The sequence below is a fragment of the Thalassophryne amazonica genome, chromosome 4 (genome assembly GCF_902500255.1).
Source record: "Thalassophryne amazonica chromosome 4, fThaAma1.1, whole genome shotgun sequence".
Classification (NCBI taxonomy): Eukaryota; Metazoa; Chordata; class Actinopteri; order Batrachoidiformes; family Batrachoididae; genus Thalassophryne; species Thalassophryne amazonica.
The window spans coordinates 83214027-83241256 of NC_047106.1; the positions used below are offsets into that span (position 1 = coordinate 83214027).

At 42.6% G+C, this 27230-nt stretch overlaps 1 protein-coding gene across 1 annotated transcript in view; it reads left to right on the forward strand.

The window, feature by feature from the left end:
* Nucleotides 1-27230, forward strand: part of mmp28 (matrix metallopeptidase 28) — a 177117-nt gene that overhangs the window by 19659 nt on the left and 130228 nt on the right. The window contains exon 3 of the mRNA XM_034168183.1: nt 5699-5883. Coding sequence (XP_034024074.1) covers nt 5699-5883 — 185 coding nt within the window. The remainder of the gene's footprint in view (nt 1-5698; nt 5884-27230) is intronic.

Below are 27230 nucleotides of genomic sequence, written 5' to 3' on the forward strand. Positions count from 1 at the left end.
TGTTATGTCCAAATAACTCAATTTTAGTTTCATCAGTCCATAGCACCTTATTCCAAAACGAAGCTGGCTTGTCCAAATGTGCTTTAGCATACCTCAAGCGACTCTGTTTGTGGCGTGTATGCAGAAAAGGCTTCCTTTGCATTACAGCATCATACAGCATCTATTTGTGCAAAGTGTGCTGCATAGTTGAACAATGCACAAACACACTATCTGCAGCAAGATCATATTGTAGGTCTTTGGAGCAGGTCTGTGGGTTGACTATGACTGTTCTCACCATCCTTCACTTCAGCTTATCTGAGATTTTTCTTGGCCTGCCACTTCGGGCCTTAACTAGTACTGTGTCTGTGCTCTTCCATTTCCTCACTATGTTCCTCACAGTGGAAACTGACAGCTGAAATCTCTGAGATAGCTTTTTGTATCCTTCCCCTAAACCATGATGTTGAACAACCTTTGTTTTCAGGTCATTTGAGAGTTGTTAAGAGGCTCCCATGTTGCCACTCATTAGAAGAGATGCAAAGAGGGGAAACATTTGCAAATGGCCACCTTAAATACCCTTTCTCATGATTGGATTCACCTGTGTAAGGAGGTCAAGGGTCAATGAGCTTACTAAACCAATTTTGTGTTCCAATAATTAGTGCTAAATTTATTCAAATCAATAAAATGACAAGGGTGCCCAAATTTATGCACCTGCTTAATTTTGTTTAAATAATTATTGCACACTTTCTGTAAATACTAGAAACTTCACTTCACTTCTCAAATATCAGTGTGTTCTTCTGCTATATGATATATTTAACTGAAATTTCTGATCCATACAACCAATGATTTATAAAGGAAAATCATGAAAATCATCAGGGGTGCCCAAACTTTTTTATATACAGCTGTAACTCTGGTGCTCTCTTCCCTTCACTGGCTTCTGGTTAAGTACAGGATTGATTTTAAGATTCTTTTATTTGTTTTTAAGTCTCTGAATGGGCTGGCCCCAGAACACTTGTCTGACCTTATTAGGTTGCACCAACCCTCCAAAGGCGTTAGGTCAGTGAACCACGCTTCTAGATATTCCTCGAACCTTCTTAAAAATCCAAGGAGATCAAGCCTTTGCGGTTGTGGCTCCCACTTTGTGGAACGTGCTACCTTTCAGTGTGGACTGTGAATATAGCCTCTCCGATTTCAAAAGCCTTCTCTCACCTTGGCCTTTGGCTGAGTAAAACCACTTTTATTGGGTATTTTATCTGTTTTATTCCACTGTACCATTGTTGTTATTTTTTATTGTTTTATTGCTTTTATTGTTTTTTTATTGCTGTGCCTATTTTATTGTAAAGCACTTTGGGAGGTCTTTGACTGCGTAAATGTGCTATATAAATAAAGCTGACATTGACAGGTTTACTAACAGTATACCTCTTTTAAACTAAAAACAAATGCGTATACTTTCAGTTTACTCATGTACTTATTAGATGTATAGTTAACAGATTATGCTTAAAGTACATTGTGTTTACACTGGCAATTATTATAAATTTCTGTACTTGGTGTGTACTGACAAATAAACAGAAAATCTAAGTATACTTGGCATATGCAGACAAGTGTACTTATAGCTATAAGAAGCAAGTGTCTTCAGGTAACACATAAACCATATGCTGTAAAGCTGCAGACTTCATTCTCTGGGGGGTGGGGGAGTGATTCTGTAACCAGAGGGACCTTGGATCAAATCCACATCAGACTGGAATGTCATTTAAGTACCTTGGGTATAGTGTACTTTCATAAACAATAAAGTCAGATATGAATATATAACTACACAGGCCCGGATCCAGACCGGTTTGGACCGATGCAATTGCATCGGTCAAATTTATATCTGAAATTCTGAAATTTCCCCATTGAGGATGAATAAAGGCTTTTCTTATCTTTTTTTTTACGCATCGTTCGTCATTGATAAGAAAAAAAAAAAACTTCAATAATCCTTAATAATGCTTCGATTCAATGACTCGTGGCTCTTTGATTCGCTGCTCTTCAGATGCGGTAAGTCCGCTTCTTAACACCTCGCAAAGCCATTAAAATATCATGAGTCACTTTTGTGTGGATTAAAGTCACTAACTGGGACTCTTGTCTTGTTGCTGTCAAGAAACGAGAATCGTCCTCCGTTCTGTTCAGTTTCAGTTTATTTGCCATTTGCAGTAAAACTACATTGGAAAAAACGTGGCAAGAGCTTAGTGTGCATAAACATACATTTTAAAGACATGGACACAAAGACATAAATAATAAATGAATAAATAACACTTGCCACAATAAAAGCAATAAGAGCAATAAGAGATAATAAAAAACAGTAAAGTGCTTGTCAGTCAGTGTGCACAGTTCAAAGCCATAACAGCTTGTGGAAAGGAGCTGTTTACATGGCGAGACGTGGTGCATTTAATGGAATGATAGCGTTTCCCTGAAGGAAGGAGCTCAAATATGTTCTTAGCAGGATGGGTGGGGTCATTAATGATCAGTAATGCCCGCGAAAGAAGCCTGCCTTTAAAAATGTCCTCCAGGGCTGGCAGCTCACAGCCTATTACCCTGCAAGCAGAACGCACCACTCTGTTTAAAGCTTTTTTTTCTTTACATGTAAGATTTCTAAACCACGCAGAGATACAGTTTATAAGGAGACTTTCAACAGCACAGTGATAAAAGTTTAAAAGAATGTGCTTATTTAGAGTAAACTCCTTAAGTTTGCGTAGAAAATAGAGCCGCTGTCTGGACTTTTTGGCAATAGTTTGAGTGTTAGCATGCCAGCTCAAATCATTAGAAAGGGTCACACCAAGAAATTTCACACTGTCAACCCTCTGTACCTCTGTGTTGTTAATAATAATAGGCAAGTGAACATTACTTTTCTCAAAGTCAATAATCAGTTCATTTGTTTTGGAAGTGTTAAGAACTAAATGATTTTGTTCACTCCACTGGACTACATACTGTACCTCTGACCGATAGAGTCATCACCATCTGAATTAACAAGACCAATAACAGTAGTATCATCTGCATATTTGATGACCATATTATTGGGAAAAGACGCAACACAATCATATGTGTACAAAGTGTAGAGCAGAGGACTTAAAATACATCCTTGCGGAGAACCTGTATTCACAAGAAGTACATTTGAAAAACAGTTGTTAATTTTAACCCTCTGTGGTCTACCAGTTAAAAAGTTTAAAATCCATTTGCAAATGGCATCACATAAGCCAAGAGTTTTCAATTTGTGAATGAGCTGCACTGGAACAAGGGAATTAAAGGCAGAACTGTAGTCATTCGGACATAAGATTTTCCTTTATCCAAGTGCTTATACACAGAGTTCAGCATGAAGGAGATGGCATCTTCGACACTCCTGTTGCATCTGTAAGCAAATTGGAGCAGGTCCACAGACACTGGTATTTGACTTTTAATATAGTCCAACACCAGACGCTCAAATGTCTTCATTAAAACAGAAGTTAAGACCACAGGCCGATAGTCATTAAAACAGGTCACAGGCATCTTCTTAGGTACTGGTATTATGTCTGACTTTTTAAAAGATAAGAGAACAGTGCAGTACCTCAGTGACAAGTTAAAAAGGTCTGTTAAAACAGGAGCTCGCTGCTCTGCACACAGTTTGAGCACCCGGGGTGGGATTCTGTCCGGTCCAGGGGCCTTCCTCACCTTGGTCCCTTTGGATTTCCTCCAGAGTGATGGTAAGTCCACTCTGCTCAACTGAAAAGACAACAGACTCAGTGTTCCCAGTTTCAAATCTACAATAAAACTGATTAAGTTCATTTGGCAATGAGGGATCAAAGTCAGTAATGCTCGCTCCTTTAGGTTTCCAGGAGGTTGCAGCATTCAGTCCTTCCCACATTAGATGTGGGTCATCTGCATTGAGGTAACCTTCCATTTTGTCACCCCAGGAGCGTTTTGCGGCTCTGATAGACCGCTCCAAAGAGTATGTGGCTTGCTTGCACGCAGCATGGTCACCAGATTTAAAAGCCCCAGCACACTCCTTTAATTTTTGTCTCACATCAGCATTAATCCAAGGTTTCTGACTAGAATGATGTGTGATAACCCTCTGTGAGACAAATATATCGATGCAAAAATTAATATATCTAGTAATGGCATCGCAATATTCGTCCAGATCCTGGAGTCCAACACCTCCAAACGTGTCCAACACCTCCAAACGCTGCGCGTCTCTCTGCTGAGATAGAGTCCGGTCGGAATTAATAACTTCAAAATGAATTGCCGCTTTAAATAAAGTGACACCTCTTTCCAAACGTTGTAATACAGACAAGAAACTACAATCGACTAAAACGTTTTTTTCCTCCCAAAATGAAACGTGCTGTATTTTTTTACAAATTACATCCTGAAGTGAAGCACAGCTGCAAGAATCAGCTCAGATATATGGAAAAACATTCATGCCAATAATGTCTGAAAGGAAATGCTTTTGACAAAAACTACAGATTTTGTTTATTCCTATTTATGTCCAGAGATCAAGGATCCACCATGTAGAGTTTATTATGTCCAAAGTTTAAGGATCCAGTGACAATTTCATATTTATTTACTTTAAGACTCAATAAAATGTTCAATTTCTATTCAATTTCAATTTAATCGGCTTATTAAAGTGCCAAATCACAGTTGTGATATGTGTACAATTGTGATGTATTTGTTTTAGTATATTTAGTCATGGACATGATGAATATTGTTACCTGCTGGACTGTTTCTAATTTTGATTGGTATCAATGGAAAATGTCTTCTGTGAACTGTCTGTATCTCAATATTATTAAGAATATATGCAGTCATATTTTTATTGATTTTATCAACTGAAAAAAAATCACATATAGATTCAGGTATAACTGAAAGATTTTGGTAATAAATTTGATCCTGTTTACAGTCAATTTTTATTATAGTGTTTTTTTAGGACTTCATATTTATATAAATAAGTGTTCACTATGGTCTATGAAGTATAATAAATATATTAAAAGAAGTGTGACAGTGTATGTTGCACACGAATAAAAGAATGAAGATTATTGAATAACAAGATGCGTACGATTTTTATTTTATCATTGTGCAAAAATGCATGTCAGATTTTCACTCTGGATCCAGCCCTGCCACAGTAGTACTTATAAGCTCACTTGAACCGTAAAAACAAAATTTGTTGTGTATTCAGACTTTACTACTACATTTAAAGTGTACTCACAAATATACTTTCATAAACCACACAGCCAATTCAGACCCAAGAAGTACTGAAACAGTACAGTTAGTTATATGTTATGAAGTGCACTGGGCATCAAAATCCAGCTCCTTGCGCGAGTCGTGCCACATGGAGAGTGGATCAAGTTGGGTTGAAAGGCAGGGGGACCTTGTGTGATCTGTGGCCTCTACAGTGGTCTTGAAGGCCCAACAGCCATTGGACAAGGCTGAGGATCTATCAAGCACCATGTGTTTGTTGGTGTGTAACGAATTTCCCACGATAAACAAACCCACGCACAGGCGTCTCTAGACTGAACCTGGATGGTGATTTTCTATGCTGTGCTGCACATAAAGTGTGCTTAGGATGTAAACCTTTTAACGCATCAACTTTAAGTATTTTTTTTGTTGGCAAGGGGTGTAAATAGAATATCGTGCACAGCACAGAAGTTCATTTTGGCTCAGGTTGGTTTGGTTTTTGCAAACTGTTTCTCTTTTGTTTTCTGGCACTAAATGACTTCTGCAGGGAGTTCCAGTGGCTGTCACGCCTTCCTGTCACTGGAAAACTGGACAGCGCCACCCAGAGGCAGATGGCAGAGCCCCGCTGCGGCGTGTCGGATGAAGGCAGTCAGAAGACATGGGCTCAGCGGTTAAACGTCATCTTCACAGGAAGGCGACCACAACGCCACAGGAAACGATCTGCTCCTCAAGGTAGAGGTGTGTGCTTGTGTGTGCGTGTGTGTGTTAAAACATTGTATATGTTTATTTTGTGTGGCCCTGTGACAGACTGGTGTCCTGTCCTGGGTGTACCCCACCTCACGCTCTATGACTGCTGGGATAGGCTCCAGCCCCCCTACAACCCTTAATTGGACTAAGCGGTTGAAGATGAGTGTGTGTGTGTTTATTTTGAGCACCTTAATACTTCCATACCCTATATGTGGCTCAAGGTTCCGCTTTGCTTTTTAATCAAAGTGCCTCATTCCCTAACTAATCCTGCAAAGTTCTCACTGTTGACCAGTGTTCTGGCTTTCTTTGTGTTGTTTGGCTCTTTAAATTACTCCAGAAAATTACAGCGACTCATTGCAATTTATTTTTTCTGATTTTAGGTGTAACAAAAGCACTCAGTGGTGAACAGTTGAGCTCATGGTAAAATGTTGCTGATCTGAAGGAGTTTTGAGAGCAGCTGAGTGTCTGAACACAGCCAAAAGTCCTGCAGATTTCAGGGATAGATTTAAAGTAATTATACGTAATCTCTTCCGCTCATAGTTTGCAGCATTTTACAGAGACCTCAGAGGGTAAACAAGCGGTGTAATTTCTGTTTTTCCAACACAAGACCTAATGGCTGTCATGATAAGGAGCTGGCTTGCCTATATGTGGACCTGAGTTCAAATCCAGCTCATGTTACCCATCTGTGTCCTTGGACAAGATGCTTAATCTACTTTGTCTCAGTCTACCGAGCTGTAAATGGGTGCTGGCATTGCCTGGGGAAGTAACCTGCTTCCTGTCCAGGGGAAGTCACAGATTCAGACTTTTGACAGGAAGCAGAAAGTTTCACCACATTACACCCATTTTGTCATCTCTTCACTGGCTTCCTGTCCATGTGAGATCAGATTTTAAGGTTCTGCTACTAACCTATAAAACTGTTCACGGACTGGCACCTCCCTACTTAGCTGACTTAATTAAACCCTACGTACCGGCCCGGGCTCTGTGTTCTCAGGATGCAGGACTACATTGTGTCCCTGGGGTGAATAAAAAGTCTGCAGGTCACAGAGCTTTCTCTTATTGTGCCCCTGTTCTGTCAAATCATCTCCCAGCATCAATAAAACAATAAGATTCTGGACTTTCAAGTTCAGACTTAAGAGCAATTATTTTCCCTTTCGCATGGCTAGCATACTGGCATAGTATGTTGCTGTGCTTATTACTCTTGTAAATTAATTTTATTAGGAGATGGAGCGGGCCGTGGCCTCAACTTTATCTAAATTCTGTGTCTTTTAGTGAAGCTTAGGGCTAGTGCCCGGCGATCACCTTAGTATTTCTTCTGTTTTTCTTGTTGCTTAATGCTGACAAATTATTCTGTATTTGTTGTCTTTCCGATGCCTGATTCTGTTTTTTCATCTCTGTTTGAGGTGCGGCTCCATCCAGAGATGGGAGTGGTGTCTGTTTCTGCAACCCTCCTGTCCTGTGCACCGGCAACATTTCCTGTATACGTGGTGTGTCCATAAAGTAACGGTCCTTTTTATTTTTTTTTAAACTATATGGATTTCATTCATGTTTTTACATCAGACATGCTTGAACCCTCGTGCGCATGTGTGAGTTTTTCCACGCCTGTCGGTGACGTCATTCACCTGTGAGCACGTTTGGACATGCCTGTCTCGGCTTTCAGTGCTTACCAGTCGAGTGAGTATAAGAGAACTTGTGGAGAGCTGGACATGTCCCAACTTGTCCTCTAACACTCCGAAACGGAGGTGTTCCTTTGTCTCGCTTCATCAGCGAATCGGTCGTGACGCGCGAAGCCTCCGCGCGGCTTTCCATGACAAAATCTCTTGTTAAAAGTGAAATCTGACAGAAAATGGCTGATGTCCAGCTCTTGTGATAACCAGAGAAAGAGCACACGATGGTCTCGTATCCACAGAGCCATCAGCTTAGAAATGATCCAGTGGTTTGTGCCGTGACGTCGCAGCTCGGAGCGCGGCGCACCGACCGTCCTTAAAGGGCTCCTTAAAGCTGTAGTTAAAGTCCTTATTCTCTGTGAAGCCCATAAAATTTTCACCAAAAGCCAGATAAATTTTTCGAATGGTTTCCAGGTGCCAGTCTCTAACAGCTTCTGAAAAAATTCTGATGGAAAAAAGTCATTTTCATTCCGCCATTTCCAGACAATGAAAATCCGATGAGGGGGCGGGACCACTCCTTCCACAAGGCGTGCTCACAGGCGAATGACGTCACCGACAGGCGTGGAAAAACTCGAGAGTTCAAGCATGTCTGACGTAAAAACATATGAATGAAATCCATATAGTTTAAAAATAAATAAATAAAAAGGACCGTTACTTTATGGACAGAGGTTTCTTCCTCAAATCATCAGAGGGAGTTTTTTCTTACCACTGTCGCCTCTGTGCTTGCTGTGGGGGTTGGTAAGGTTAGACCTTACTTGTGTGAAGCGCCTTGACGCAACTTTGTTGTGATATGGCACTATGTAAAAGAAAATGAATTGAAATTCTCATTCACTTGATGCTACAGAATCCAGAGATGAGCACTGGCACAGAGGCTCCCTGGGCTTACTACTTCTTACTGTGCTGTTTTAAGCACATTTTTTTGTACATAAAGCAAAAAAGAAGTAGCTAATATTTATAAATATTAATTGACCCAGCTATCTTAGCTAATTATAGGCCAATTTCCAACCTTCCTTTTCTCTCAAAGATTCTTGAGAGGGTAGTTGTAAAACAGCTAACTGATCACCTGCAGAGGAATGGTCTATTTGAAGAGTTTCAGTCAGGTTTTAGAATTCATCATAGTACAGAAACAGCATTAGTGAAGGTTACAAATGATCTTCTTATGGCTTCGGACAGTGGACTTATCTCTGTGCTTGTTCTGTTGGACCTCAGTGCTGCTTTTGATACTGTTGACCATAAAATTTTATTACAGAGGTTAGAGCATGTCATAGGTATTAAAGGCACTGCGCTGCGGTGGTTTGAATCATATTTGTCTAATAGATTACAGTTTGTTCATGTAAATGGGGAATCTTCTTCACAGACTAAAGTTAATTATGGAGTTCCACAAGGTTCTGTGCTAGGACCAATTTTATTCACTTTATACATGCTTCCCTTAGGCAGTATTATTAGACGGTATTGCTTAAATTTTCATTGTTACGCAGATGATACCCAGCTTTATCTATCCATGAAGCCAGAGGATACACACCAATTATCTAAACTGCAGGATTGTCTTACAGACATAAAGACATGGATGACCTCTAATTTCCTGCTTTTAAACTCAGATAAAACTGAAGTTATTGTACTTGGCCCCACAAATCTTAGAAGCATGGTGTCTAACCAGATCGTTACTCTGGATGGCATTTCCCTGATCTCTAGTAATACTGTGAGAAATCTTGGAGTCATTTTTGATCAGGATATGTCATTCAAAGCGCATATTAAACAAATATGTAGGACTGCCTTTTTGCATTTACGCAATATCTCTAAAATCAGAAAGGTCTTGTCTCAGAGTGATGCTGAAAAACTAATTCATGCATTTATTTCCTCTAGGCTGGACTATTGTAATTCATTATTATCAGGTTGTCCTAAAAGTTCCCTAAAAAGCCTTCAGTTGGTTCAGAATGCTGCAGCTAGAGTACTGACGGGGACTAGCAGGAGAGAGCATATCTCACCCGTGTTGGCCTCTCTTCATTGGCTTCTTGTTAATTCTAGAATAGAATTTAAAATTCTTCTTCTTACTTATAAGGTTTTGAATAATCAGGTCCCATCTTATCTTAGGGACCTCGTAGTACCATATTACCCCATTAGAGCACTTCGTTCTCAGACTGAGGGTTTACTTGTAGTTCCTAGGGTTTGTAAGAGTAGAATGGGAGGCAGAGCCTTCAGCTTTCAGGCTCCTCTCCTGTGGAACCAGCTCCCAATTCAGATCAGGGAGACAGATACCCTCTCTACTTTTAAGATTAGGCTTAAAACTTTCCTTTTCGCTAAGGCTTATAGTTAGGGCTGGATCAGGTGACCCTGGACCATCCCTTGGTTATGCTGCTTTAGACGTAGATTGTGGGGGGGTTCCCATGATGCACTGTTTCTTTCTCTTTTTGCTCCGTATGCATCACTCTGCATTTAATCATTAGTGATCGATCTCTGCCCCCCTTCACGGCATGTCTTTTTCCTGGTTTTTTCCCTCAGCCCCAACCAGTCTCAGCAGAAGACTGCCCCTCCCTGAGCCTGGTTCTGCTGGAGGTTTCTTCCTGTTAAAAGGGAGTTTTTCCTTCCCACTGTTGCCAAGTGCTTGCTCATAGGGGGTCGTTTTGACCGTTGGGGTTTTTCATAATTATTGTATGGCCTTGCCTTGCAATATGGAGCGCCTTGGGGCAACTGTTTGTTGTGATTTGGCGCTATATAAGAAAAAAGTTGATTGATTGATTGATTGATAAATAAGTCACACATTATACCTTAAATATAATCCCCTTTCCTTGATAAAGCTACATCATTTCCTATAGATGGTCTGTAATGTATAAGAAAATTTGATTCATCAGATGTCATCAGGTACTTACAGTCATTGTATTAGTGACTGATTGTTGGGTTTTCTTTTGTTTTTGGAAAAGGAGGTTTGTAACTTGAAAAATGTGTTCTTGAATTATGTAAAAACATGCATTTTCATTTTGTTGGAATGAGAATGTCAGAACATTTCAGATTAGATTTTCTATTGACTTATTGATCAGCTCAGGTCTGGGATCGTGCACTGGTGCTGTTACTGTCACATCCACCCACCATGTAACCATCTGGATGGATCGGGTCAGCTATGGCAACCACCCAGGCAGACCACTGGACCACCCCCCACCTCGTGAAAGTAACCATCTATCGGCCACAGTCAGATGATGTGTGTTTATTTTGTGTGGCCCTTTGACAGACTGGGCCACACCATGACAAATGTGTCAAATGAACACCAGTCAAGTGTTCATTTGACACAAACGTATTCCAGTGGTACCCAAGGATCCTCCAAAGAGACCTGGTACCAAAATATCCAGTCACTGTCTTAGGTCACTGGTTGGCATCTAAGTATTACAACCATACATTAAGACAGGAAACACCAGGACCTGAAAGACTTGGACCTTTGTTCTCCTTCAAAGATATCAGCATCGCCAAAGTCCCAGAGACGTGAATGTCACTGCTGAGATAAGTGAATATCTCTACAAGTTCAATACTTTCACCACGTATAGTTACACTTCTGATGACTGAGTCTAGGAAGTCATTAAAAGCCTGGGTCTTGGTCTTAATCTACAATCACAAACCCAGACACTTAGACTCCTTACTCAGCTTCTTATTTATTTTAATTTCTTTCTTTATTTTTTGGTGTGGATTCAGATCCTCTTGCAAAGTGAATAGTTGTGTTTCCATGTGCACCGCAGATGATGTTTGTTGTGCACTGTCACACACTGGTAACCAGCTTGCTTGAGTTTTACATGTGAAGTCTCTGCATTCCTCTCTGTCACTGAAGATGTTGGCTCACACTTCGGGAATGCAGCAGCGGCTGATGCCTGTTCGAGGCAGTACCTGACATGTTCCATCTGCTGAAGTCATCTGTGTCTCACTGGCTCCTCTGCTGGCTATTTGGTGAATGGTCTGTTGGCTGCAGCCTTGTGAAAGACAAACTCTTCAATATTAGTGTAGTCTCAATAATGACTCATAAAGGGCAGCGGTTGGTATTACACAAAAAGGAACTTTTATGGCAGATGGTTTTGTATCCTAAGATGTCAGTTCTTTCAAATCTGGAATCATGAATAATTTGATGGTGTTTACTCTCTTGATTTGCATTTAAAAACTATTTTCCCTCCAGAAATAGATTTATCCAACTACATTTCACCAGTGTGGACTCTGATCTTGTGGGTTATACTTTATCAACTGAAACACCTTTCAGGATGATTTAATCTGTATCTTTTGAAGACCAGTCAAACATATTTTTTAGTTTACCAAAAAATTTTGTTTATACCAAAATGATGTTCTTTATGTTCTCAAAATATTCACTCTGCAAAGTCATTATATCAGAAAAGATACTGCAAAATCACAGATTTTTTTTTATTTATATGGTACTTGGTACACCTCTCTTTTTCTTTTCCGTCTCATAAAAAGTAAAGAACTGGGATAAAGAGCTGTTTACAAATTTCACCATAAAGAAAATCTTCACGTTTTTGTTGTGACTGACCACTTCAGCAGGTGATTCCACTGATAAATGGAAATGGATCTCATTTCTAGAGCACTGTTCAATGTGATGCAGACATTCAAAATTCCATACAGTGTTGCCATACATTCAGGCGTTCACACACTGATGTCAGGGTGCTGCCATACAAAGTGTGGGCACACTGGGAGCAACGGAGCCTGTTGCTTGAGGGCATCATAGTGATTTTCCTTTGATCAGGGAATTTGAACCCATGACCTTCTGTTGACAAGCCTGCTTTTCTAACCTTTAGATTTTTTTGTCTGAAAAGTGAAAGTCCTATATGTGTATAGGACTTTCACTTCTACTGGTGCCGATACTTATCCCCAAATAATATAAAATGAAGCACATAAGAGTCTATGGAATGAAGATGGTCTCCTTCATTTCTCAGTTTTTTAGAAATGCCCACTCCACACAGCTTTACCGCACAGTACCATACTGTGTGTATTTCTTGATTGAACTAAATGAAGTCCAGGACATATTCAGTGACTTGAAAATGTTGGTATGTCCATCCCCTTGTAAAAGTGAGTGATGAAATCTTAAGGCTAAAAACCAACTACATTTTGACAAACACTAATACAACCTAAAATCATCCAAAATGTTGGAAGTGTATGGAAATTGGGAAGAAGCGGAAAGAAATGAACTGCAGTGTTTCTTATGTTGCCATGTTGTCCTTTTTGGAGGATTTAAAATATGTTTTAGCAGTGAGGATTCCAAGCAATGAAGTGTTTCAGGTGTTATTTTGTGCGATTGTTTCTGCAAATACAACCCCAATTCCAATGAAGTTGGGACATTGTGTAAAAAGTAAATAAAAGGGTGATTCTTAGACTACGGGCACTTATTATGTTCTTTGATCATATTGTATGAAAAACAGAAAAAAGGGGAAATTTCACACTTTTATAGTTATCTTTACAATGAAAGTGTGTTAAGAAATTTGTTCTAGTAGTCTATGATGACTTTTTCACCTTTTTTCAGCATCATTATATGCAAATATTGCCGTTTTGTACTTGTCCCACACCCAGACTTTTGATCTTCAATGATAAAAATGAATGGTAAAGAAACGTTTTTTTCTAATGTTTTAAAATATCTCTGAATAAAATATCAGTAAAATAATCAAATCATAATTGGGGTATTCAATGTCATACAACTGTTGTGATTTTTTTTAAACAAAATGTAGTTGTCCCACACTACTGCCGGAATTTCCACCACAACATTGTAATGTCCCTTTAAACAGTTTGTATGAAAGATTGTTTGGGTAGTTTCTATGGAGATAAACAGTGACATCAGAGCACATGTATATAGTGCCAAATCACAACAAACAGTTGCCCCAAGGCGCTTTATATTGTAAGGCAATGGTGTGGTGGAAATTACATTTACAAGGCCAATAGTGCCCGTAGTTAAAGAATCACCCAAAAACAGAAAGCAATGATTTGCAAATCCTCTTCAACATATATTCAATTGAATACACCATAAAGACAAGATATTTAATGTTCAAACTGATAGACTTTTTTGTTTTTGTGCAAATATTTGCTAATTTTGAAATGCATGCCTGCAACACGTTTCAAAAAAGTTGGGACGGGGCAATAAAAGACTGGGAAAGTTGATGAAAGAACACCTAATTGGAAACAGGTGAGTGTCATGTTTGGATACAAAAGGAACATCCCCAAAAGGCTCAGCCGTTCATAAGCAAAGATGGGGCGAGGATCACCACTTTGTGAACAGCTGCATGAAAAAACAGTCCAACAGTTTAAGAACGATGTTTCTCAACGTTCAATTGCAAGGAATTTAGGAATTCCATCATCTACAGTCTATAAAATAATCAGAAGATTCAGAGAATCTGGAGAACTTTCTACATGTAAGCGGCAAGGCCGAAAACCAACATTGAATGCGTACTAGAATGGTCTGCCTGCAGTCCAGACCTGTCGCCCATTGAAAATGTGTGGAGCATTATGAAGCGCAAAATACGACCACAGAGACCCTGGACTGTTGAACAATTGAAGTCGTACATCAAGCAAGAATGGGAAAGAATTCCACCTACAAAGCTTCAACAATTAGTGTCCTCAGTTCCCAAATGCTTATTGAGAGTTGTTAGAAGGAAAAGTGATGTAACGCAGTGGTAAACATACCACTGTCCCAGCTTTTTTTAAACATGTTGCAGGCATCCATTTCAAAATGAGCAAATATTTGCACAAAAACAATAAGGTTTACCAGTTTGAACATTAAATATCTTGTCTTTGTGGTGTATTCAATTGAATATAGGTTGAAGAGGATTTGCAAATCATTGTATTCTGTTTTTATTTACATTTTACACAACATCCCAATTTAACTGGAATTGGGGTTGTACGTCTTAAAGTATGCAACAGTACACCTGAGTGTTATATTTTTCATTTCAAAATTCTCCACATATTTTCTATTGGGGACAGGTCAAGACTGCAGGCACAACAGTCCTGTATCCGTACCCACTTCTTCTGCAGCCGTGCCTTTGTAATGAGTGCAGAATGTGATTTTATTATCTTGTTGAAACAATGTCATCTTGAAGGCAACATATGCTGCTCTAAAATATCAATATACTTTTCTGCATTAATGCTGCCATCACATAAGTATAAATTACCTTTGCCAAGGGTACTGACACAACCCCATACCATGGAAGACCCTTGCTTTTGGACTTGTTGCTGGTAACAGTCTGGATGGTCCTTTTCATCTTTGTTTGGAGCACATAGCATTCATTTCTTTGAAAAAAAAGGACCTGGAATATTCATTCGTCTGACCACAATACATATTTTTGCTGTGTGATTATCCAATCAGATGCATCTGATTCCAGAGAAGTCGATGTTGCTTCTGGACAAAGTTAAGGGCCCCTACACACATAGTACGAATAAGTACAAATCGGGGCAAATCACGGCGGAACAGCTCGTATGAGCAAACCACGAGAACATCGAGTCGATGGACAGGTGCGAATGATCCCACTGCAACAGTTTCATGCACGTGACAGTGTCATGCACGAGCGTGCATAAAACCACCACAGCGTGAACACAATGCGAGCAGCTGGAGCATGTGTAACTACATCGTGCAGCTACTGTGGGAAAAAAAATACATGCCACCCACGGGATTCGAACCTGCAATTTACAAAAGCTCTGATTGCAGCCAGAAACTTTACCACTGGGCTACCATCACTGGCCTGTAAAAGGTGCTGAAAAATGCCTGAAATCAAAAAGGAGATGTACATATAAAAAAATAAATAAATAAATAAAACCACACACCATAAAAAACATCGCATTTTATTGAATCCCTCTTATCGAGTGGACAATACAAGTATGAACTGTCTGTTCTTCTGTAGATGACCCATGGTCACAGATGTACAGTCATGAAATGACATGAATGAAAAGCAGGGCGCTCTTATGTCCACATCTACTGGTCTGGTGTGTCCGACTGGCCCCGCGCACATGTCCAGCCTGACACGTGTCTTGTAGATGGCACGCCGCAGGACAGACACCATGTTATGTGGAACAGAGCTCACGTGGTGACGTGACATTCAGATTGCCCGCTGTGTGTTATGATCGGACAGTCCGTATCACCTGGGGCAGCCTGTCAATGTGCGCGCCGTGTGCTCGCTCACTTGCTGCAGCCCGTTGCAACAGCGATATATGTTTTTATGTATATACACGTGAGGACAGCAAGCAGACACACAGGTGTCACAGTGGACAGTTCATGTCCGTCCAAACATGGTTCGTTTTCTCCACCTGGGACGTCCAGAACCAGAGATCTTAACAGCTGCGGCTGTCTGTGGCCACACCCTCTGTCTGTACAGCACTCGCACCAATGTATCAATCTCTTCTGTGTTATGTGAGCTGTCAGTGAGTCCCTGGTTCGCAGCTAACAGGCACCTCGCTGTGCTGTGTGCGCTCAGACCTGCCTGTCTGGCCCCCATGTCATCATATCTGGGCAGCATACATATCAGCATTTTATGCAAGTGTGCCCCCCCCCCGGGGATACCACATGTGTTGGGGAGAGCAGGGGGAACCACACACTACAACCACATAGTGAACCACACACCACCAGGTGTATGAGGTGTTGGATGCAGTAGCGACACGTGTACGAGGCGTTGGAGGCAGCTTTGATTTTTCATAACTGGTGTAACAGGATGACCGGCGACAGAGTGGCCAAGAGACAGTTTCCCCAACTAAAAACGTTTCTTTTATTTTTTCTTCTTCCAAAAATGCAGATATTTACAGTGCATCCCAAGATGTACATCAAAACAAATAAGCAAGAGTGCCAGACTATATCTATCAAAGACTCTGGGCCACTACTTACATACACGTTCACTGAAACACAACCTTCCCCTCCGATCTCCTCCCCTCAACTGAGGCTCTGAGCCCTTTAAAAAGCAACAGCCCCTCCCACAGGTAAATTCCATTCACAAAATAAATCAATCAACTAAGAACAATAACATAAACACAAAATAACAACCCAAAGAAATACCCACAAAATATATAAACACCCACCACCATTTCCTTTAACCAAAACTCCCTCTAAATATAATAAAATGAAATGTGAACATGACCAAATAAAACACCCCTGTCTAAAATAGTTCACTCCACTCAACCCCGGTATTTACACTGAATGGACCATTCACTCAGTTTACCCCAACCAAGGAAGCACCCGCATACCAACAACCCTGGTGAGTAAGCTTAAACTATTACAGAAATGTTTTACCAGTGTTTTAAAAATCACCAAAGCAAATAAACTTTGCTAATGAGCAACGGTATAAAATACACGTTTTAAAACGCGATGAAAACAAACACTTTGCAACATAAGAGATGCCGGTAGGCCTTTCCCTGCAGTCTTAGTCACAATACTAAATAAAACTTATGGCAATGATGATTACTGACAATAAATAATGAACCAGGAGAATGAAAACAATACATACAGCTGGATGACCTGTGAAACACAGTCAACGTCCATGCAGCATAGTTGCTAGCTACCAACTAATTGCTGCCCCTCCCGCTATTGACTGCGTAAGCGTCACAGCTCAGTCTGTGACAACTGGCATGCAATTCCTCCTTCATGCGTTAGTCAACTTAAATTGTGTGAAAGGGCCCTAACATAAGGCTTGTTTTTGCACAGAAACTTTTTCAGTAGCATTTGTAAATGTTATTCTGTATTGTTATATTTGACAAAGGTTTTGCAAAGTAATACCTTGCCTATTGTGGTTATATTAGCTATTGATGAATGGCGGTTCTTGATGCAGTGCCAGCTGAGGGATTGGAGATCATAAGTGTTCATCAGGCTTGCGCCCCTGGTCTTTACAAGCTGAAAATCCTCCAGATTCCTTGAATCATTCAATGATATTATGCAGTGTCAAGGGAAAAATGTGCAAATCCCTTACAATATTCCTTTGAGGAACATTGTTATTAAATATTTCAATAATTTTCTCATACATTTGTTGACGAACTGGAGATCCTCTGCCCATCCTTGTCTTCAAAGATTCAGCCTTTCATGGATACTGCTTTTGTACCAAATTATAATTACAGTCACCTGTTTGACATATCATCTAATTTTTATTTATTTTATCTCAGTAGTAACCCAAAATTGCCCCGATCCCAATATTTTTTTTTCTTGTTGTAATGTGTTGTGGACATTAAATGCAGGAATGGATGTATATTAAAATATAACGCTATTTGAGCATTGTGTTCCTTATAATTTGCAGTTGTCTAATTGGTATCCCAGTGCAAAGTGTGTGTGTGTGTGTATATATATATATATTTTCTCTATATGCACAAAAGTCAATTTCTCTCAAATATTGTTTACAAATCTGTCTAAATCTGTGTTAGGGAGCACTTCTCCTTTGCCAGTGTGGCATATCAAGATGCTGATTCGACAGCATGATTATTGTACAGGTGTGTCTCAGGCTGCCCACAATAAAAGGCCACTCTGAAATGTTCAGTTTTATCACACAGCACAATGCCACAGATGTCACAAGTTTTGAAAGAGCGTGCAATTGGCATGCCAACTGCAGGAATGTCCACCAGAGCTGTTGCCCGTGAATTGAACGTTCATTTCTCTGCCATAAGTCGTGTCCAAAGGTGTTTCAGAGAATTTGGCAGTACATCCAACCGGCCTCACAACCGCAGACCATGTGTAGCCACACCAGCCCAGGACCTCCACAACCAGCATGTTCACCTCCAAGATCATCTGAGACAAGCCACCAGGACAGCTGCTGCAACTGTGGGTTTGCAGAACCAAAGAATTTCTGCACAAACTGTCAGAAACCGTCTCAGAGAAGCTTATTTGCATGCTCGTCATCTTTATCAGGGTCTCGACCTGACTGCAGTTTGTCATCATAACAGACTTGAGTGGGCAAATGGTCACATTCGATGGTGTCTGGCTGCTGATCAACTCTATGTGAAGGAGATGTGTTGCACTGCGTGAGGCAAATGGTGGTCACACCAGATACTGGCTGGTTTTCTGACACCTCCCCCCGCCACTAAAGGAAACTGCACATTTCAATGTAATGGGCCCCTACTTGGCCCACACCCCACCCCTCCACCAAGTTTGGTTAAAACTGGTTCATCAGCTTCTGTGTAATCTTGATAACAATCAAATCATCTGCCTCACACGGGGCAGATGAGCGGGTGGCATGGTGGTTTCGTGGTTAGCACTGGTGCCTCACAGCAAGAAGATCATGAGATCGCTTCACACCCTTTGTGTGTGTAGTTTGCATGTTGCATTCCGGTTTCCTCCCACAATCAAAAACATGCTTATTTATTTAGGGTCTGCTCCTTTCTTTGCCCCTGACTAAGGCAGTGTGTCTACATCTGGAGTTGGTCCCCGGGCACCAGACTGTGGCTGCCCACTGCTCCTAGTGGTTGGATTGTGTCTAACTATAATTAAGATGGTTAAATGCAGAGGACAAATTTTGTTGTTTGTATGTAAGTATGTATGTATATGAGGTCTGTTAGAAAACTATCCGACCTTTTTATTTTTTTTTTAAAACTATATGGATTTGAATCGTGCGCTTGCATCAGCCAAGCTTGAACCTTTGTGCGTATGCATGAGTTTTTTTCACGCCTGTCGGTTGCGTCATTCGCCTGTGGGCAGGCTTTGAGTGAGCACTGGTCCACCCCCCTTGTCGGATTTTCATTGTTAGGGAAATGGCTGAGCGATTGGAGCAGCGCCGAATCAAATTTTTCCAGAAACTGTGAGAGACAGCCAGGTAGAAACCATTCAGAAGATTCAGACGGCTTTCGGTGAGGATACTCTGGGCATCACACAGATTAAGGAGCATTACAACCGGATTAAAGATGGCCCACAGCAGCCATCGACAGGCTGAAATGACCAGATCATTTCCAAAGTGAACGCTGTGTTGATCCGGGACGTCGTCTGACTACCAGAGAAATTGCAGAAGAGGTGGACATCAGCACTTTTGCGGCACATTCCACTGTTACAGGAGATTTTGTAATGAAAGACGTGCGGAGGAATTCGCGCGTCGGGATGGAGCCGCAATGGCGCACAACAAAAAGCACGTCCGTGTTGGAAACCATTCGGAAGATTCAGACGGCTTTCGGTGCTTTTCAGTCGAGTGAGTATCCGAGAAATTGTGTAACAGCTGGGCATGTCACAACTTCCAACACGGACGTGCTTTTTGTTGCGCGGCATGTGAGGCATGGGTGGTCTTGAACGGAGGACCTTTGTGTTGGGAGGGAAGTGCACTACTGAATGATCGCTTACTGATTTAAAAACACTAAATGATTCCAAGGCGGTACCTCTGTTATGTGTCGACGCGGGTTGAGGAGCGGACCTGCGTCAGACGGAACCCAGCGCTAAAAATAACCACAAAGCGGTTCCAATAACAAAAACAATTTTATTTCACCCGCTGGTGCACAACAAAGTGTAAAACCAAAATAGCGTCCTTCTGGTGGAGTGAAGGCTGGCACGCTCTCCAGCGCCCAAAAGGATCGAAGCCCGGCGCTCCTGGACCCACTACCACCGCCAAACACCCCCCAGGTGGACACGACAAACCGACTCTCTGCGAAGCATAGAAGAGGTGAGGTAAGTCAGCAGTTACAACTAATATCCTTCAAAAGACACACACTATCAGCAACACATTCAGGTCTGTATTTTAAGCTTTATGCAAATGAGCAGCTTCTCACAACAGGTGGAGGATCACTTGTCCGCACGCCACAGCAGTGAGAAGCAAGCTGCACAATTCTCATCACAATTCAAGTATACTGCGTAACAAAATACCAAGTTACTATCAACAATTAGTCAAACACTTAATCACCTCTGATGTGTGCTGACAGCATGTGTCCCTCACCCTTTCTGCTTCACGGGCTCGATGTGTCAAACCCAGGTGCGGTCCTCAGCGTCTCACAAATGAACATCACAAGGTTGAGTTCCCGGCAATTCTGCTTGAATCACACATGACTTAAATGCAGAACGCCATCCAATTATCTGCTTCAGCTGAAAGTCTTTAAGGCTGCACGTGAGCACCTCACAGGTGCTGCACATGATGTTGATGAGGGTGAAGAACTCTTCAGCCAGCACCTTCTCCACAGACAAATCAGTTTTCATGCCACCTGGAGAGCAAAGAAAAGAAAAGAACACCAAAATGTCCAGCCACACCCCCCAACACACTACAACCTCCTTAAAAAATCAAGCCTTTAAAGAAACAAGCTGTTATGGGTGCTGAATACTTTATTAAAAGTTGCTGAAGTCTTGCCTCACACTTTCCTGGATGTGAATGGCATCTTACAGTAATTATACAGCAGCCCAGTCTCACACTTTTGTGCTCCGGTCACAAAATAAGTCACATTTTCGTGACAGTTTTTTATTTTATTTTACTATTTCTAACCCTACCCCTTCCCCAAACCATAAGCCCCCGCCCACACACACACACACACACACACACACACACACACACACACACACACACACACACACACACACACACACACACACACACACACACACACACACACACACACACACACACACACACACACACACATTTTGTGATATTGTCACAAAATAAATTTGTGGTCCCGCCACAAACCATTTTCGAGAAGGTACCACAAACCATTAGATTAATTTACTTTTCGTGATGCCATCATGAAATGGTGTGAGATTTGGTTGGCATTTCCCACAAATCACTGAAAATCTCATTATTTTCTGTTTAAGGATTTACTTGTTGAAAGTTTAGAGTTTTCATTGCAATTGAATGGTCATGAACCTATGTTCTGTGATTCATGAACAGTACATTATGACTCTCATGGGACAGTTAAAGAAATATAGTTATATAAAATGTTTGTTAATAGTTTCTGAAAACTTTAACGGATAAAAACTGGGGAATTGAACCAAAAAATTATTTTAGATGATTGGTATTTGACTGACGAATCTATGATTTAAATGGTTTTTTGTAACTTAAACCCAGTGAAGCTCCTAATTTAGCTGTCATGCTTCGCTGAATGACAGCTTTTTTTAACCACTTGCATATCTCTGTAAAATATCAAATTTTTTAAAAACTGCCCATTAAGTTGTGCTTCATTTTTATGCACGTCACCTCATCCTTATTTCAGAGGTCATTGCTTGGTTTTGCTAGATATTTGTTCTTTCTATAATCATTTGGTTGTATTTGAATGTGAGCACTGGCTGCTGTCTGTGTGACAAATAAGCCCACATTCAGAGAATCCACATCAAGCTCGCTGTATGTGCACTCTCAGCTGCACTGATAGGACTATTGTTCTGTGTGAACATCACTGCTGCTGAGCTTCCTGGGAAATCAAAACAAACCTTGACTTGTGGATGGTGGCCAGGTTAACCCCAGCCGATGGAATCTAATGTTTGTTCCTGATGATATCCAGAGAGCTGGTATTCTATTACACTTGGCAAAAACATGGACTTCGAGTTGTGGATAAATGTGTGTATTTGTTTGAAGTATCAACTGTTTTAAGTAGTTCGAAACAATAATACTGGGAACATCAGAACTCTACAGATTTGGATCTTGGTCCTCCTACAAGTATCATCAGCAACAAACAACTGTGTCCAACTACATCATGAGGCCTCTAGAAGATCTTCCCAGATCTCTCTTGAACTCATAAGCTGAGCCTTTATGTAGATACATGAATGTCACAGTCTAGACTAGTGAATCTCTCTTACCACATATAACCAGTGTTGACAGCAACTGAAGTAGAAACGAGACAATTCCAGTTACTGTGATTCCTCACTGAGCTTTTCAAGTGCATCAATCACTCATTTGATTGTAGGGATCCCAAAAATTCTCAGGATGTCCCACAATGCAACCGGCTTGAAGTGAATGTTTTACTAAAATCAACAGCCTGCAATAAATCTAGAATAAATATACAGAAAAGTATAAATATACAGAAAAGTAACAGCTTGATTCTTTTAGAAGGAATATGGCCCTTAATTTAAAGCAAGTCAAATCTTAAGGCCCTGTCACATCTTGACGATTTAGCCAGTGTATGCCGACTGTATTTAAAAACACTGGGCATACGCGGGCATATGCCTAATAAGTTATGGGTAAAAATTTTTTATAAGTTAAGAGCACGTTGAAGCACATTGATGTACCCCGTAATAAATTTTGGGCATGCTTAAAATTTTCAAAGTATGCCAGCATATGTCTCATACGTCCAGCACATGTGGGGCATAGGTTTATATATATATATATATATATATATGTATATATATATATATATATATATATGTCTCCAACCATCCATCCATCCATTTTCTTTCACTTTATCCAGAGTCGGGTCGCGGGGGCAGCAGCTCAAGCAAAGCCGCCCAGACCTCCCGATCCACACACACCTCCCCCAGCTCCTCCGGGGGAACCCCAAGGCATTCCCAAGCCAGCCAAGAGACATAGTCCCTCCAGCGTGTCCTGGGTCTTCCCCGGGGCCTCCTCCCAATGGGACGTGCCCGGAACACCTCTCCAGCGATGCGTCCAGGGGGCATCCGGAAAAGATGCCCAAGCCACCTCAACTGACTCCTTTCAACGTGGAGGAGCAGCGGCTCGACTCTGAGCTCCTCCCAAGTGACCGAGCTCCTCACCCTATCTCTAAGGGAGCGTCCAGCCACCCTGCAGAGAAAACTCACCTTGGCCGCTTGTACTCGTGATCTTCTTCTTTTGGTCATGATCCAAATCTCATGACCATAGGTGAGGATCGGAACGTAGATCGATCGGTAAATCGAGAGCTTTGCCCCCCTACTCAGCTCTCTCTTCACCACGACGGTCTGATACAGCGACCGCATCACTGCAGATGCTGCACCGATCCGTCTATCGATCTCACGCTCCATCCGTCCCTCACTCGTGAACAAGACCCCGAGATACTTAAACTCCTCCACTTGAGGCAAGGACACTCCACCGACCTGAAGAGGGCAAAGCACCTTTTTCCGGTCGAGAACCATGGCCTCGGATTTGGAGGTGCTGATTCTCATCCCGGACGCAAGTTTTTGCCTCTGCGACCGCACCGGCTGCGGCACGCTTGGCCTGCCGGTACCTGTCAGCTGCCTCTGGGGTCCCACCTACCAACAAAGATAAGTAGGACTCCTTCTTCAGCTTGATGGCTTCTCTTACTTCCGGTGTCCGCCACCAGGTTCGGGGATTGCCGCCGCGACAGGCACCAGAGACCTTGTGACCACAGCTATGAGCGGCCGCATCGACAATGGAGGTGGAGAACATGGTCCACTTGGACTCCATGTCTCCAACCTCCCCCGGGATCTGGGAGAAGCTCTCCGGGAGGTGGGAGTTGAAGACCTCACTGACAGAGGGTTCCGCCAGTCGTTCCCACAGACCCTCACGATACGCTTGGGCCTGACCGGCTTCCTCCCCTCCCAGCGGATCCAACTCACCACCAGGTGGTGATCGGTCGACAGCTCTGCCCCTGTCTTCACTCGAGTGTCCGAGACACGTGGCCGAAGGTCAGATGATACGACTACAAAGTCGATCATCAACCTCCGGCTCAGGTACCACGTGCACTTACGGACACCCTTGTGCTCGAACATAGTGTTCGTGATGGACAAACTGTGACTAGCACAGAAGTCCAACAACTGAACACCACTCAGGTTCAGATCGGGGAGGCCGTGCTTCCCGATCACCCCCCTCCAGGTCTCACTGTCGCCGCCCTTGTGGGCGTTGAAATCCCCCAGGAGAACAATGGAGTCCCCAGTCGGAGCGCTATCTCGTACCCCTCCCAGGGACTACAGGAAGGTCGGGTACTCTGCACTGCCGCTCGGCCCATAGGCCGAGACAACATTGAGAAACCTGTCCCCGACCCGAAGGCGTAGGGATGCGACCCTCTCGTTCACCGGAGTGAACTCCAACACATGGCGACTGAGCTGGGGAGCAATAAGCAATGCGACCCCAGCTCTCCGCCTCTCCCCATGGGCAACGCCAGAAAAATGAAGCGTCCAGCCCCTCTCCAGGAGTTGGGTACCAGAGCCCAAGCTGTGCGTGGAGGTGAGCCCGACTATCTCTAGTCGGTATCTCTCAACCTTCCGCACAAGCTCAGGCTGCTCCCCCCTAGCGAGGTGACATTCCACGTCCCAACAGCAAGGGGCTGTGAGCATGGACCGGGCTGCCGGGCCACCCGCCCTCGACCGCCACCCAATCCTCTGCACCCAACCCCCATGGCCCCCTCTGCAGGTGGTGAACCCACAGGAGGGTGGGCCGACGTCGCTCTTTCGGGCTGAGCCCGGCCGGGCCCCATGGGCTAAGGCCCGACCACCAGGCCTTTTTAGGGCCCCTTCACACAGTGCGAAGTTTGGATGAAGTGCGCACTTAGTGCGCATGACGCAGTAATCGTGTGCAAACCATGTGAAATTGTCCCTGTCTCTAATGCCTCGTACTATTTGTACACACCAGTGGCTGAAAGACAAAGTGTGCACTGTGCGAATCGCAACCTCTTGCAGCAGTTGACAGCCAAATTCCAGGTGACACGCCAGAAAATCAAACACCGCTGGCATGGCACTCTTAGCACAATAACAGACTGCAGACGACCAGTGTCGTATGGCGGAGAAATTTGTCTAAGTACCACACAATTGCGGCTTTGGTGTGTGCACTGAGAACTGACAGGAGGTGTGGCTATGACAGAAGGAGCTGTGGTGATCTGTCATTCTGGACATTCCAGCTGGACAAGACCTGCTGTGTTTGGACAGACATGGACGACCAACTATCCACTGTGAGGCGCGTGTCTAATTGCTGTATTTACGTGGACATAAATAAAAACATATCACAGTAGCGACAAGCTGTAGCCACTGAGCACGTGCATGGAGCGGACATTGACAGCCTGCCAGGTTGAAACAGACCGTCAGATCAGAACATGCAGTGGGCGATCTGACTGTCACGTCACTCACGTGAGCCCTGTTCCACATGGCGTGGTGTCTGTGCTGCAGTGTGCCACGTGTCAGACAGAACACGCACACAGCTGACTGGACGTACTGGAACAGTAGTTGTGGACATCAGAGCACACTGCTTCTCATTCGTGTCACTTCATGACTATATGTCTGTGACCATGGGTCATCTACAGAGGAACTGAACGGATCATATTTGTATTGCTCACTTGATAAATGCGGTGTTTTTATATAGTGTGTGATTTAATTTTTTTTGTAATACTTCCATGTCCTTCCTGATGTGTGGCAGATTCAGATTCCTGCAGCTTTCAAAGAACAGCTCCATAGCTTAGTGGTAAAGTCACTGACTGTTAATCATAACTTTTGAAAGGCGTGAGTTTGCGTCCCGTGGGTGGTGTTTTTTTTTTTAAATTATTCCACATAAGTAGCGTGATGTGGTCCCACAGGTACCGGGTGGTTTTTATTTTTTTATTTATTCCATATAAGCGGCACGATATGGTTCCACACATACCAGCTGGTTTTATTTTTTATTTCTTCCATGTGCAGCACCTGGCACTGTTCCTGCTGAAAGACACCGGCGCATGTGACATGATGGGCGGCTGCCAGGCACCCGAAGCAGCTGGACCCGCAATGCAGACTCCCGGATCAGGTTTACATGTAAAAGAAGTCGTGGTCTTTATTACAGGCTGAGGTACGGTACACAGTCAGCGGAGCGGAGGTACAAACAGGGTCAGGCAAAAACACAGTCATATTCAAGCAGGGTTCAGAAGTATGAGCAAACATAGACATCAGGGATGAGGCGAAAAGCGTAGTCAAAAAACAGATAGAGCAGATAGAGAGAGATAGCAGATAGAGCAGATTTCAAAACACACGGCAAGGCAAAACAGGACTGAGCTAGGATGTGTACATACGACGACAAACTGGCAGGGAAGTGGTGGCTGGGAGGTGTTTAAATAAGGCAGGAGTTAACAAGGTGCATGTGAGGAACAATCTAGAAGGGGGTGTGGCTTCTAGCTAAAGAGTAAGACAGGGGCAAGAGTGTGAGGAAGGGAGTGAGCAAAGTGGCGTGATGTAATAGACAAAGACACGGGAACAGATGCAAAAGCGTGAGCGAATGGAAACAAAACAGACTGCATCAAAGTGAGGGAAAAACATAATGGCAGGTGCAGGGTGTGGAGTGAACATAAGTAACTGGGCGTGAGACAAGAAACGAAGACAAGATGGGAGGTGCGGAGAGGAAACAAATGGTAAAAACAGAACAGAGCTAAATTGGAAATCATGGTCAGAATACGAGGTCTGTTAGAAAAGTAACGGACCTTTTTATTTTTTGCAAAAACTATATGGATTTGAATCATGTGTGATTGCATTAGCCAAGCTTGAACCTTCGTGCGCATGCGTGAGTTTTTTCACACCTGTCGGTTGCGTCATTCGGACAATGGCTAAAGTATGAAAAGCAACAAAGTGGTAAGCAAAACATAACAGAATAACTCATGATGAAAATAATTACTGATAAATCAAAGCCGAAGCAGACGGAAAACCACAAAAAGGGAAAAAACAAGGGCTCAGCACCCTGACCTGGTCAAATCCATGACAGCATGCACGAACTCTTACACTGGGTTCCTGCACGCCTGCTCTTTGGTGCAATGTTTCATGGTGTGCTAATTTCGAACTGTTTCATGCTGTTTCGCTGTATTCGACCAGATGTCAACCAAACTTTGCACTATATGTGAAGGGGCCCTAAGCTTTTGCTTTTGTTTTCGGCCGCACAAAAC